General features: G+C 51.1%; 1 protein-coding gene across 1 annotated transcript in view; it reads right to left on the reverse strand.

Annotated features, from left to right (window-relative positions):
• The window catches only part of PLXNA2 (plexin A2), a 235023-nt gene that overhangs the window by 69947 nt on the left and 149682 nt on the right, over positions 1 to 15394 (reverse strand). Inside the window, exons 9-12 of the mRNA XM_010836877.1 lie at positions 13292 to 13415; positions 11438 to 11591; positions 10634 to 10730; positions 6914 to 7028 (exon numbers count right to left, since the gene is read on the reverse strand). Coding sequence (XP_010835179.1) covers positions 6914 to 7028; positions 10634 to 10730; positions 11438 to 11591; positions 13292 to 13415 — 490 coding nt within the window. The remainder of the gene's footprint in view (positions 1 to 6913; positions 7029 to 10633; positions 10731 to 11437; positions 11592 to 13291; positions 13416 to 15394) is intronic.

Genomic DNA, 15394 nt, shown 5'->3' on the forward strand with positions numbered 1-15394 from the left:
GGGCAGCAGGATCCCGCTCCGCTCCTTAGCAGCAAGCTGAGCTTCTATCGAGATGAGCAGATGTCCTGTTTGGGGACATCCCGGGGGAGGGGTGGGCTGAGGAGGAGGAGACGTGAGGGGGAGGGCAGGACGCTGGCCCTGCAGCCCGATGGACGAGCCTTCGGGCGGCAGGGTTCACCCTGTTCTGTACTTCACCGGCTCTCAGCACGGGGGACCTTCCTTCAGCCCTCTGAAACGACTGCTCCCACGTGCAAATGACATTATCTTCACCCACTGGACTTCAAAGAGAGACAGCAGCCCACATCCGGGTAAGCTAATCGGATTTATGTGGTTCTATCTCTCCCCCGGGACAGGGTGTAAAGGAGATATTTATGTATCTACATCTCACTAGGCCTGGTTTAGCCATGGTGGGAGATGAGCTTTTCAGGCTGAAAGCCATATATACTCCGGCGCACACCCGCTCGCAAACACTGTCACCGCTTACCCTGGCCCAGGGGGGCCCAGATTTCTGGGACCCCATCCGAGACCGGCTGTGCTCTGAGTGGGGGAAAGGTCTGGCTCGTGAACTTAAAAGCACTCAAGAGATGGCTCAATTGAAATTCAACTTCCTCATCTACAAAATGGGCTTCCAAGTGGCGCTAATGGTAAAGAGCCCGCCTGCCAATGTAGGAGACATAAGAGATGTGATTTCCATCCCTGGGTTGGGAAGATGCCCTGAAGGACCGCATGGCAACCCACTCCAGTATTCTTGCCTGGAGAACCCCATGGACAGAGGAGCCTGGTGGGCTATAGTCCCTAGGGTTGCAAAGAGTCAAACATGACTGAACAGACTTACCACTCAGGCATCTATAAAATGGGACCAGTTATACTTGACAACTCTAGGTTGCAGGCAATAAGGACATGAAGGTCTGTCGTCAGTGGTAATAAACTGGATTAACCATGTTAATATTATCACTGCATATTTCTCACGTGAACTCAGGATCAGAGGACTTCAACTTATTCAGCGCCAGCTTGGGTGTACTGAATCATGACTTCTGCATTTATGTGAGGATCATAGGAAAACTGTTTAAACTTATCAATTTATTCATCTAGGATAGAATTTACTTCATAGAAAAGTTACAACTGAGGTTAAAAATATATATGTATAATGTTGCGTATATAATAAACTCTCAAAAAATGCTAACTACTAATATGTTTATTTTTAATTGCATTCACTCTAGGACCTCCCTGGTGGCTCAGACGGTAGAGTCTGCCCTCAATGTGGGAGACACAGGTTCGATCTTTGAGTTGGGAAGATCCCCTGGAGAAGGAGATGGCAATCCACTCCAGTATTGCCTGGAAAATCTCATGGCTGGAGAAGCCTGGAGGGCTACAGTCCATGGAGTTGCAAAGAGTCGGACAGTCTATGGGGTTGTTAGTCCGACTGAACGACTAACGCTTTCTCTTTCACTTAGCAAAGCGGTTCTTGGTTTTCAGGACTAAGCCTGGGATCATCGGTCCATCAGCCCTTTGGAAAGAAGTAGGCAGATGTACCTCATGTACTGGCCACCTTTGCATCTGGACATGGTACTACTGACCTGTGTTCCATGGGCAGTTTCTCTGTCTGTGCGAATGGATTTGTGTGGGTCCCTCCACACTGGGGGGCTTCCCAGATGGCACCAGTGGTAAAGAACCCGCCTGCCAATGCAGCAGATGGAAAAGATGCGGCTTGGATCCCTGGGTCAGGGAGATCTCCTGGAGGATGGCATGGCAACCCACTCCCGTATCCTTGCCTGGAGAATCCCGTGGACAGAGGAGCCTGGCGGGCTACAGTTCATGGGGTCTCAAAGAGTTGGGCACGACTGAGCGACTGAGCACCACACATACGCTCTCCCCACCCCGAACCCTCATGACCAACAGCACAGAGCCTGGTTAAGATCAGGACGGCGAGTGTAGCTGAGACCGTGAAAACAGACGTGCGAGCTGGGCCTGATTTTCTGGAGAAAGCATCCTGTACTGTGCCTTTTTGGATGCCTGAGTTCTCTGTAGCCTTAGGCAAAGAAAAAAAAAACTAAATTTTTAGCATCTTGGTTACTACATCTGTCAAATATGAATTATGTGAAACTGCAGGTCTGTTGTGAGAATCAATTGAGATGCCATATGTCAGTGGTTCTCAATCTTCGGCTTACTCTGGGATGGGGCCCAGGAATTTGAATTTCTAACAAGTTCCCGAGTGATGCTGGTGCGGCTGGTTCCCCTCCCCCACCCTCCTGTCACATGCGAGAGAAATGCAAATGCGTGATGTCTTAGCCTTGCTATACAAATCAATGGAGCTAATCAGTTATATATTGTTCCTAAGAAGTAGATAGATGTAAAATTTTGGTTTAAATTACAGTGGGGCAGGGGGGAGGGGGCTTACTGGAAGCATAAAAGATATTCTGGGAACCCCAAAGGGACAGCTAAGGGATCTCGAGTTCCCAGAAGAACCTGAGGATGCCAGGAAAGACTCCCGACTGAATAAAGGAACTTCGCTCAAGCTGAACACGCTCACCTCTGTGGTTCCCCCCTCGGGGCTTCCCCCTAAAACAAGCTTTGGACAGCTGGGAAGTGATGTGTGAGGGGCTGCGGCCCTGCCATCTCCTGGGGTCCTGCCTCCCACTTCCCGTCCTGAGCTAAGTCAGGAGCCTGGGGGACCCGGGGCCACCCCTCCGAGAGAGCCCATCCCCGGGGTGGGGCCTGGGGCCTGTCAGCAGGGTGAGGAGGAGGAGGCGATGAGACTAAGGCATTTCTCTCACCTCCAGGAGCAGACATTAAGGAGAGGAAATGAAAACTGAGCCGGGAAGCCTCTGGCTTTACCCCCAGGGCTCTTTCAGTATTAATTTAATCCTAACTTTGGATGGCAACCGCCTCTCCCAGGCCCAGCTCTCTGGAATACTTGAGTTACCCGTGGCTGAGAGGGAGCTGTGTTCCAGGGACTTCTAGAGCGCGTGAGGGAGGCGGCATGATTCCAGCTAGCCCTCTGGGCCTCAGGCCCCTGGCCCACACGGGCAGAGTTACTATCTCGCTGGGTCTTCCACCCCCCGCACTCCTGTGGCTTGCAGGTCCTGTCTGGCTTGGCTCTGGGTTTCTCTGGGCCTGAAGGAGCCCAGCTGCCAGGAGAAAATGAAGTGGCTTCTCATCCGGACGTCCCCGTCATTCTCTCTCTCTCTCGGCATTCTGTGGTCCTTCTCGACTTATTTCATTAACCAAGTTAGGAGGTTAAGGGCTTCCCTTGTAGCTCAGTCCGTAAAGAATCTGCCTGCAATGCTGGAGACCCGTGTTAGATTCCTGGGTAGGGAAGATCCCCTGGAGGAGGAAATGGCAACCCACTCTAGTATCCTTGCCTGGAGAATCACATGGATAGAGGAACCTGGCGGGCTGCAGTCTATAGGGTCGCAAAGAGTTGGGCACGACTGAGAGACTAACACTTACTAACTTAAGTTAGGAGGTTAGAAGGGCTGGTATGAAGGTCAGTTTCTGAGGCCCTTCACTGCCCAGCCTTGGCCTCAGCGTCACCCTGCCCCTGGCGTCCGACCTCCCCTGGCCATTGTCCTGTGGACGCCCAGGCTGGGTCCTCCCTCTGTCCCACTGCACCCTCGGGTCGTGGGTCCTTTCCTACGGGTGAGAAGACAGGCCTGAAAAGCGGTCTCAGCCTCCTGCAGGATCCCGGGGCTGGGATTAATTTCCAAGGCCCACTAAGACCAGCGTGGCGCTCTCTGGGCAGCCACTTCAAAGCATCCTGACTGGCTGGAGGAAAGGCCTTCCCTGAAAGGTTCTCGGGCCCGAGATAACTGGCTCCATCCCGCGGAGGCACCTGCGGTTGGGTCTGCCTTAAATACCGCCTGTGGGCACCATCTGTGTGTGTTTCTTTCAAGACAGGCAGATTTCATTTTTTTTCTAGCCTGAATATAACACATATTGTTTCAGAAACTAAGAAGAATTCAAGGCCGTGTGTGTGTGTGTGTGTGTGTGATTGCGTTTGGGAAACCTTTCAAGGCTTACTTTCTTCTTAAATTAAAAGTTTAAAAAATTAGCTTTATTGAGGTATAACTGGGCTTCCCAGGTAGCTCAGTGGTGAAGAACCTGCCTGCCAATACAGGAGACATGAGTTTGATTCCTGGGTCAGGAAGATTTCTTGGGGAAGGAAACGGCAACCCATTCCAGTGTTCTTTCCTGGGAAATCCCATGGACAGAGGAGCCTGGTGAGTTACAGTACATGGGGTTGCAAAACAGTCAGGCCTGACTTAGCGACTAAACAACCATTGACAAATACAATTGTGAGGTGCTTAACACTGATGAGCCTATCCGCAGGGCGGGGATAGAGACGCAGACACAGAGTGCGGACTTGTGGACACGTCAGGAGGAGGAGAGGCCGGGATGAACAGAGAGAGCAGTGCTGAAATACCCACACTGCCGCGCGTCAAACGGCCAGCTCGTGGGAAGTTGCTGTACAAAACAGGCAGCTCAGCCCGGTGCTCTGTGATACCTGGAGGGCTGGGCGGGTGGAGTGGAAGCAGGCTCAAGGGGAGTGGATATAGGGACACTTAACAGGTCAGGAAGCAGCAGTTAGAACTGGACATGGAACAACAGACTGGTTCCAAATAGGAGAAGGAGTACGTCAAGGCTGTATATTGTCACCTTGCTTATTTAACTTATATGCAGAGCACATCATGAGAAACGCTGGGCTGGAGGAAGCACAAGCTGGAATCAAGATTGCCAGGAGAAATAGCAATAACCTCAGATATGCAGATAACACCACCATTATGGGAGAAAGTGAAGAGGAACTAAAGAGCCTCTTGATGAACATGAAAGAGGAGAGTTAAAAAGTTGGCTTAACACTCAGCATTCAGAAAACTAAGATCATGGCATCTGGTCCATCACTTCATGGCAAATAGATGAGAAAACAGTGGAAACAGTGACAGACTTTATTTTTTTGGGCTCCCAAATCATTGCAGATGGTGACTGCAGCCATGAAATTAAAAGACACTTACTCCTTGGAAGAAAAGTTATGACCAACCTACACACCATGTTAAAAAACAAAGACATTACTTTACCAACAAAGGTCCGCCTAGTCAAAGCTATGGTTTTTCCAGTAGTCATGTATGGATGTGAGAGTTGGTCTATAAAGAAAGCTGAGTGCCAAAGAATTGATGCTTTTGAACTGTGGTGTTAGAGAAGACTCTTGAGAGTTCCTTGGACTGAAAGGAGATCCAACCAGTCCATCCTAAAGGAGATCAGTCCTTACTATTCATTAGAAGGACTGGTGCTGAAGCTGAAACTCCAATACTTTGGTCACCTGATGCAAAGAACTGACTTATTTGAAAAGACCCTGATGCTGGGATTGAAGGCGGGAGGAGAAGGGGATGACAGAGGATGAGATGATTGGATAGCATCACTGACTCAATGGCTCATGAGTTTGAGTAAACCCCAGGAATTGGTGATGGACAGGGAGGCCTGGCGTGCTGCAGTCCATGGGGTCTCAAAGAGTTGGACACGACTGAGTGACTGAATTGAACTGAATGGCTGATTCATATTCTTCTACCGCAGAAACCAACACAACATTGTAAAGCAATTATCCTCTAATTTAAAAAAAATTAACTGTACAACATGATCATGTCGATCAAGGTGCTCTTTCTTGGAAGTAACTGTTACTTCTACCTTGATTAGGAGAGACAAGAAACTTCCTTGAAATCTTAGACAAGGAGCTCCAAGGAACACTTCCTATCAATGACGTTTGGTTACAGTGGTCATTGATTGCTCTATGCTTTCACGCATGCATGCTACAGACTTTCACTGAAAAAGGCCCTGAGGAAACTCCTGCCTTTAAGGAGGTTGTAGTCAAATGGCAACCCACTCCAGTATTCTTGTCTGGAAAATCCCATGGACAGAGGAGCCTGGCAGGCTACAGTCCATGGGGTCACAAAGAGTCAGACACAACTGAGCGACTTCACTTCTTCAGTCTAGTGTAAGAGGAGACAGATAAAGGTCACAGCAATATTTGTCCATGCTACGCAGTCACTTATTTACATTTATGGATTTCCTAAAAGGTAGAACGAGATGGGGATGTATATTCACGCACATGTGTGTTTGTGGGAATACGTAAGGTCTCTATAGTTGTTCAAACCCAACTACTGGTCACCCTGGGGCATGGAAAACATTAGATATGAGAAAAGGACATTGACTCAGCAGGCTTCATTGTCCTAAGGCCTGCTGTGAGCTTGTAAGAAAGTGAACCTCAAGGAAACATCACTGGGTGGGATTATTTATTGGAAAGATAAGCAATTTATTATCTCCCTGTGTTGATAACAAAGGTGGAACCGGTCTTAGCGATGGCACATCGACTGTATCATAAAATGTGGCTTTTAGCAAGCCTGGGTTCTTTTCACCAGTGGACTGCCTCTCTCTTCTATAAGGCCACCTACTCAGTCCTACAAAAGAGTCAAAGAATCATTGAATTTTAGCCTAGGAAGAGAGGCTGGCATGAAAGAGTGGTTGAGAGTGAATATGCTATTGAACTAGACTGTGTCTGCAGCCAAGCAGAGGGCTGAAAACTCAGAGAACAAATGCCATTCTCCACGCTCTTCTAGACCGTGGAGTCTGTTTGGTTGGATATGTTTCCTCTGAGCTTTCAGTCTCAGCCCTCAGCTCCCCTCGAACTTTTGAATGAATACAATTCCAGGAGTCTAGCAAACACAGTGCACTTCTCCTCGGGAGTATTTGCTGCCTTTTTTTTTTTTTTTTGGCTTTATAATACCAGGGTTTTCTAACCTCTTTGGAAGAAGCCCAATGTGGACCGGGGCAAGGAGATGGCCAAGCTGTCGGACTGGCCATCTGAAAAGGGAGGTCTGCTCAGATCCACTGGGGATGCTGCTATGCCAGGCTGAGCCCTGCTCACCTCTGAAATGTTGATCCGACCCTCCTGGAAGGAGCAGGTGGTGGGGTCATGAGTACAGAGGTTTCGGTATTTGCACCAATGGCAGCGGAAGGCGCTGTTGACACAGGACAGGCACCTGCAAAGACAGACAGTAAGAGGCAGAGAGAGGACAGCACACAGGGCGGGGGGGGCCAGGGAGCCCACGCGCCGTGACGTAAGTCCGCTACCCGAGTCTCGCTCTCACAGTTTCCCCAGCCCTGAAAACTGTGGCTTCTCCCTCTAAGATGCTCAGGGGACCAGGGGGCCAGAAAATTGAGGGAGAAATGTGTCCAGAGTGGGAATAATGTCTCCGAAAGCAGTGGAGTGCTCGAGCTGGTCTGTTTCAGCTCATGACAGCCAATTATTCATATTTTCAGGAATGTTGCAAGCGGGTCATCGACATGATAGCAGCTTGAAACGAGCCACAGAGGGAGTATTTATGCCATAGCAATTGGAAAATGCTACCTACTAAATTTTTCCCCCTGATTTCTGATAGCTAAACATTTGCCAGCCTAGCACCACTTATAGGAGGGAACAGCCCAAGGAGAGCAGGGATAGGAACTGGGCTGACCTGGTTCCCGTTTTGCCTCTGGCCCTGCCATGAGGGCTGCCCCGAGTAAGTCACTTCACCTGCTGAACCAGAATTTCTTCATCCGTCTGTACGGAAACTTTTCTGTCCACTCCACGGGGTTGTTTTGTGCCAAACGAGATAACGTACAGGACGTGGTTTTAAAAAATACAATGCTAAATGTATTATTTTTAGGGGCTTAACTTACCTGTTACTTCAAGCTCTTAAACCATATTTGAGTGTTCACAGGTGGTTCATATCACCTGTGTTTTGGAGTTTGAGTGGAGTGAATGGTATCAATGGATAACTCTGTCGCCCCCTCCAAGTAGCCAGACATGGTAGCCACAGGCTGTGCGTGGCTCCTGCCTTTCTCGCCAGGTAGAGCGCCTCTTTGCCTCTGGTTTCCCCTGCATTCTGTGCGTATCATCTGGGTTCCCTGTGTGCGGTCAGACACCACCAGGGAAGTAGGTCTGGCCGGTGGAGTTGTTCCACTCGCTCCTTGCCAGATCCCCTAATCCAGTCTTGTCTCCACTGGGCCCACCTGGCAGGCACATGGCCAGGTCTGCAAACTGGCGCCACCTGCTGGGGCCCTAATGGCACTCGGGAGGATGCGGCTTGATCCAGGGCCCGCTGGTTCATAAGTCACGGTGGACCAGGCGCGTTATCCCATCCACACTTCTTCCCCGTGCCGGATATTTTCATCCCCTTCTAGATGTGCCCGTAGTTATTTCGTTCCTGAACTTGGGCCAGATGGATTGGGTCTTCCTCACATCTTACGATTCAGCAAGTAAATCACAAAAATGGATCAAGGATGATGAGACCAGGGTTCTTCGAGAACAGGCTTGTCCACTTGTTAATCTGGTGACCTCCAATGGAGCACCTGTCCCTCTGGGCCTTAGTTTACCATAGTAAAAGGAGAGGCTTGAACGCGATCCTGTGATTTGTAAGTGGACGGATAAGGCAGTGCGTGGCAATAAAAGGTCAAAGATACTTGCTTTTCTTTCTGCTAAAACTTGCTGCCCGTGACAGCATCTCCACTGCCACGGTAATCCACGGTTGAGCTTGGTGACATCACACCGGGGTGTCGTGGAGATGAGGATGTCCTCCAAGCAATGCGTTCCATCACCACTGTGCTGGAGCGTGAGAGGGAGGTTGGGGAGTTCCCAGTCCAAGATGCTCGCAGTTCCCAAAACAGGGTTAGCTGGGATTGGACGCAGGGCTTAGGGGGCGATTTTATCCGGTTCAGCTCCTGCCACATACCGCCTTGCCTTGGCTCCTCCCAGGCCACTTTCTATCACCTGTTCTGTCTTTCTCGGTACATCTATTGATTTGTCCCGAATGGATCCAAGCGACATCTCCTTCCATAGCTGCTCTGGAGACCCGAGAACTCCAGCAGATGATTCTCATCATGAAAATCCAGATCAGAAAAGGGGAGATGAACGAAGCTCATTTGTCTATTTTTATGGCTTAAAGGTTCCTTTAGGGCTTAGCTGCTAACAGACCCTTTCCCCACATGGATTGCTGGGCCCATCGTGGCCACAGCCTGGACCCTCAGACTTGGCGCCCCTGGAGTGCTCAGGTGGATCCTGTCCTGGGCAACAGGAGGATGGGTCCCAGAACGTTCCCAGGCGCTTCTCCCTCCGGCCTGGAGCTCTTGGTTAACCTCTGCTCTGGCCTATGACCAAGGTCACATGGCCCTTACGTGGCCCTATTACAGAGACCCCCGTTTCTCTTGAGTTTCCAGATGACGTGGAAAGAGTCTCTGCTCTTGCCTATGACCAAGGTCACATGGCCCTTACGTGGCCCTATTACAGAGACCCCCGTTTCTCTTGAGTTTCCAGATGACGTGGAAAGAGTCTCTGCTCTTGCCTATGACCAAGGTCACATGGCCCTTACGTGGCCCTATTACAGAGACCCCCGTTTCTCTTGAGTTTCCAGATGACGTGGAAAGAGTCTCTGCTCTTGCCTATGACCAAGGTCACATGGCCCTTACGTGGCCCTATTACAGAGACCCCCGTTTCTCTTGAGTTTCCAGATGACGTGGAAAGAGTCTCTGCTCTTGCCTATGACCAAGGTCACATGGCCCTTACGTGGCCCTATTACAGAGACCCCCGTTTCTCTTGAGTTTCCAGATGACGTGGAAAGAGTCTCTGCTCTTGCCTATGACCAAGGTCACATGGCCCTTACGTGGCCCTATTACAGAGACCCCCGTTTCTCTTGAGTTTCCAGATGACGTGGAAAGAGTCTTGGTTTCACTTCAAGAGAAGACCAGCAGAAACTAAGTATGGGTCTCTCTCCTCCACTCCCGGCCCCGATTTTGACTTATGAAGTGTGCCCGGCTTCCTGCACAGCTGTAAGAACTCACAGCCATGGCACTCAGCTGCTGGACGTGGCTGGTGAAGTCAGATGGGCAGCACCTAAGCCCCTCTGGGGACCGATGGTTGGGTCTGGTTTTCGCTTCCTTCTTGAAAAGTTGAAGCTCACTGTGGACCTCAGAGTTGAAAGCCCCCTCGCTGTGTCCCAGCCCAGGTCCTTTATTCGGGCACTGGGTGAGGCCATTTCCCCAGCCTTGCCCCTCCTCTGAGGCTGTCATCTCTGAGTCCCTCTTCATGTGCCCATGGATAATGTGGCTACGTTCCGCTGGCTGCTAATCTCCACATTCAAAGCCACCACCCGCTGGCATAAAAGGGAGGACTTTCCTTCGGGCTCCTGGGCCATGACTTCTGTTTCTACTTCACACCCTTTTTAACTCTTAGCTTGAGAGTTGAGGGTAGGGTGTGGTGCAAGGGAGACTGAATGAGATCAGAGGCTGTGGACAGCGAATGCCATTCGGTTCGGTATAACTGAATAAACCGAATATAACTGAAATATTTAGGGGGCACTTTACGCTGTTCTAGACAAAGTGCCACGTCTGATCGGGAGACTGGGTGGTGACCGTAAGTTCTTGTCCTGTGGGAACTTAGGAAACCCCCACACACATCCAGACCTGGGGCAAGTTGGCTCCTGGCCTGGCCCTGCCATGACCCGCTGGCTCGCCAGTCTCCCCGACCTCATCTCTAAGGGAGGGCGCTGGCCCAGGTGCTCTTCCCGCTCTGACACTGAATGCCGGCTCCTGCCGCTAGGGGCGTGCTTACAGTTGGTGGGCGCTGCAGTTGTAGAACTTGAACTCAGTGCTGACGAATATCTTCCCCGTCTCCTTGGATCTCAGCTGCAGCTCTAGCCCAAACCAGTCTGAAAAAAAAAAAGTGGGGGGGCGGGCGGAAGGAGAAAGTTACAAGCTGGGAGCCCAGTGGAGAGGCTGGGGGCTAAATCATTCAGCCACTCCGGGGCTCCCATGGGGCAGTGATGGCAGACGGAGCCTTCCTGAGTCCTCTTCCAAGAGTCCCTTTCATCCTTCTGATGACCAGCCCATCACTGAGACCCAGACACCCTGGGCCCCCCTCTTAGGGAGGAGGTGACGGATCAGATTCTGTAGAGTCCCCTGCCTAGGTTGAATATGTTCAGTTACTGAAAGACTGTCAGAAATATCAGGTCATCAGTATAAAAATAAAACTTAAAAAATACATATATATCAGGTCAAAACCCCTAAAAGCCCCCAGTTCTACGGAGAGAACCTACTAAAAACCACTGGCTGAAGCCTCCGACGTTCCTCGAAGGAAAGGGAAGTCTGGAAAAACTCTTATGCACACTGCGCAGGCTTAACCCAAATGGGAGACAGGGACCTCCCTCTTCCTGAAATTTCCTTGGGGCATGACAGTTTGCCTTCAAACTTAAACGGATTTATAAGTCAAATTAGAGTCTGGCGTAAGAAGACCTAGTCTGGCAGCTGTCAGTCGGTCTGTGCTGGCACTTGCCACCCTGTCTCCTGGGTCCCCTACTCTGGGCCAGCCTGATCAAGCAGCCCTGAGCATTCGACGCTCACTGCAGAGGCTTCTTACCCTGATCCAGAGGGATGACAGGCACATCCTTGGGTCCCGGTGAGATGCAGATGACCTGGCTCCCAGATACTTGTCCCTCTACCTCCGTCAGGTTCCCAAAGGCACAGGAGATGCCCACAGACAGATCGGGGGCATCGCTCACAACCAGGCTGAGCTGTGGGTGGAGCAGAGAGACAATGCTGTGGGAACACCCCGCAGGGCTCGGGGGACCTGGGCTCCAGGCCTGGCCCTGCCACTGTCCACTTGCTCACTCCTCTCCCCGAACCTCATCTAGGAAGAAGATGTCAGTCCAGAAGACCTTCTAGCTTTGACCCGAAGCCATTACCGTAGCACTGCAAGGGGTGTTGCAGGGTCAGTGGTCTTTATTATTAATATTACTTTTCAGTCTTGTCCAGAATCATAAAGCACTGAGGGGAGAGGAAGGGATGGTAGGGGTGAGGGAAGGTCCCAAAACCCATCTCAGCCTGAGCTCATTTTGACATGAAACCATGCAAACTTGAAAAAAGCCAGTCAGAGTTGAACTCATCACAAATAAGCCTTAGCTCCGGTTCATAGGAGAACACGTGCCACCAGCCTGGAGGTTTATAAGGAGTTTACCATTTGGCTGGCTCCCCACCCTGGCTGTCATGCAGGGGCTGGCTACTAAGGCAGTGGGCTTCTATTCTCGGTCGGCCTCTGGCTCTTTGCCCTCTGAGTGTTCCCTGAGAGCAGGGCAGTTGCCTCACAAGGCGCTTAGGGAATCAGAGAAAGGCAGGAAGTGGACACCAATGCCCTGGATGATGTCTGTGGTTCCCTAGGCTTCCAGGGAGGCAGGCCAGTGGTCTGCAGGCTTTTTAAGTTTGAATATCCTCCTCTGAATGGTAAAAACATCACAGACTGTCAGAAGAATGATCGAGAAACCATTTAATAGCAAAACACCACTTTGAATTCCATGCCCTCGGAAGTGGGTTTGTACTAAATGACAACAATATATCTAAGTGGTATTGGAAACCAGAGGTGAGAAACGTGACTCCCAGTGGGGAGTGCCCATGGGGGTTCGCGGTGACAACACCCTGTGTTCTCTGAGAAGCGAGTCCTGAGGGAGGGAGGTCTCACTTTGTCCTCCCATGATGACTGGAGGGCTTAGCCCCAGTGGCCATCACCTAGCCTTTCCATACATTTGTCTGCCGCTGAATCTCTGCCCCAGTTTCGTTTCCATGGGGCCGAGAGACTTAGGTACAAACTCTGCTGTTTGTTCCCTCAGCTCTGTGGGAGCCAAAACCTCCCGGTGGGGATGAATGAACACAAGTCTTGGAAGGTTCATTAACTAATTAGCATTCGTGAATGCCCATAAAACCTCCAGAAGGAAATAACCGCGCAGGCCCGAGGATGCGGAGTATTTGGGGTTGCACCTCGACAGGTGGTGAAGGACTGCTGTATTCTCTTTAATATTCTCTTTCGGCACACACTGTGAATTAAGCCTCAGTCTCTCTGTGTCTGTCTGTCCATCTGTCTGTCTCTCTCTCACATACATGTACAAAGGCAACTCCAAGTTCCTGTGAGCAACTGTACCAGGTGGTCCCTTGAAATCTCTATCATATACCACAGAATGGGATGGGATTGCATGATGTTGCAGAGGCTTGCCGCTAAATGCAAAATGTAGATTTACAAACCAGATCAATGGGTGATGGATCTGCAAGGAATGGGGCGAATGACTGGGTCCTGGGTAACGACAGGCGTTACCGTAGTTTTCCTCTAAAATGTCCTCGGAGCGCATGAAGTCTGATCCGCTTACACTGTGCTGGAGTTAAAGGAACACACCCATGCTTGTGCCGCGCTGTGCCCTGCCCCCAGGCCCCGCAGGGGCTCACTCACCAGCCGGCTGTGCTCAGACACGGAGATGCTGCTGGGGTGCACCTCGAGCCTCACGCACTGGCTGATGCTGGCGGCAAATCGGTTAGGCTCCCAGGGCCGCCGGGACCGGGCCCTGCGGGAACACCTGCCACAGACGCACAGGGGTGAGTGAGGGGGCTCTGCGGCTCTGTGGCCCGTGTCTGCCTTCTCAGGACGAGCGTCACTTCTCCCAGAGGGCTCGGTGACTCCCAGGTGGTCTCTACTGCGGTCAAAGACAGACTAAGGGAGGGGCTTCCCTGGTGGCTCAGTGGGAAAGAATCTGCTGGGGAAGCACACTGACTGAAACCGCCCACCCTGGCCTGCACAGTCACCACTGGCATGAGTTGTTTTATGACAGGAGGTTCTGGTGAGGAACACGGAACTGAGAAGTCACCCCCCACCGGAAGAGTTCCGGAAAGGTCAAAAGGAGACGCCACATGTCTTGCCTCCTCCCAGAATCCTCCTTGCTGGCGTCCATCTTGGCTGAACAAGGCGTGCACCACCAGGAAGCACTCTGAGTCAGAATGATGGGCTAAAGACAACCCGGAAGCTAATCCCATCACGTAAAACCCGAGACTGCGAGCCACGTCGCGGAGCAGTTCTCCTGGGTTCCCTCACCCTCCTGCTCTCTGCCCAGCGGCCTTTCCAATAAAGTGTCTTGCTTTGTCAACATGTGTATCCCCTTGGACAATTCATTTCTAAGTGTTAGACAAAAGCCCAGTTTCGGGCCCTGGAAGGGGTCCCTCTTCCTGCAACAAATCTGCTTGCCAATACAGGAGACACAGGTTCAACCCCTGATTCGGGAAGATCCCTCATGCTGTGGAGCAACTAAGCCCGGGCACCACAACTCCCGAGCCTGTGTTCTAGAGCCCCGGAGCTGCAGCTACTGAAGCCCACGCACCCCAGAGCCCGTGCTCTGCAGCGAGAGAAAAGCCCGTTCAGCAACGGAGACCCGGGACAGCCAAAAATAATAAAAAAACAATTTAGAAGATTATTTAAAAAGAGGACAGACTAAAAGAAGTGGGATCAACGCCCCCCCCCACCCCTGCCCCGGCTCCCAAATGAGAGCTGCAGTTCGGACATAAAGAATAGCTCGTATAGACAGCAGCTTTATGGGAAGCTCTGTGAGTGAGGGCGGGAAGGTTGGGGAACAGAAGTATCAGGCAAAAGGCACAGAAGGTGAACTCTGGAGCCAGGCTGCTTGGGTTCTAACCCAGATCTCCAGCCTGCTAGCTGTGGCCCCATTGGGCAAGTTCCTGGAAGTCCCAGTGTCAGCTCCCCTAACTGTAAAATGCTGGACCCAATGATAATACTGTATCTCAGAGGCCTGGTGTAAGTATTAAAAGAATTAGTGTTTAGAAAATGGCCTGTTCTTGGCCCTACTAAGAAAAATATTAATGATGATGGCTATGGATATTATTATTATTCCCCCCCAGGGACATGTAAAACCCTGGACAGGGTCTCAGCTGTGTGGGATAGCGTGTGTGTGACCTTGTGGCTGGATTCCCGGCTCTTTGAAGGCAGGGACCATGTTTTATTCATTGAGATATTCCACCTGCCACATGGCTTATTTTCAATAAATGTTTGTGAAACACAGAGACAGACGGGGATGCGCGGGCAGGGTTGCCTCTGTCAGGAAGCGTGCGTGGTGGCTTCGTCCCCCACCTTCATCTCTGGTCCTTGGCGCTGTGGGCCACAGCAGCAGGTGGGCACTGTGACCCCTGCACGCAGGCAACCTCTGGGAACACGCTCCAGGGCTGGCACTTCTCTGACCAAAGCGCCCCCTCCGGGGATGCGACAAGAGTCCACGACCCAGCAGAGATTCCCACCGAACTCCCCACAAAGTCCCTCCCCCCGACCCTTCCTTGCCACGCACATAATGGATCTAAATATGAATGCTGTCAAAGGAAAGAATTATGGAGGTTTAAGTGAATCCTTAAGATAGCTCTAAAGTGAGCTCTTGACTGGAGCCTTTATCTCATTGACTCACTGAAATGGCTCTTTTTTATCATACTATTTATGGCAACAGCCCCAACAGAGATAAATAGCCTCTGAGACAATAACACACTCGCAAGAGCAAGGCCT

The sequence above is a fragment of the Bison bison genome, unplaced genomic scaffold (assembly GCF_000754665.1).
Source record: "Bison bison bison isolate TAMUID 2011002044 unplaced genomic scaffold, Bison_UMD1.0 scf7180017864067, whole genome shotgun sequence".
Lineage (NCBI taxonomy): Eukaryota > Metazoa > Chordata > Mammalia > Artiodactyla > Bovidae > Bison > Bison bison.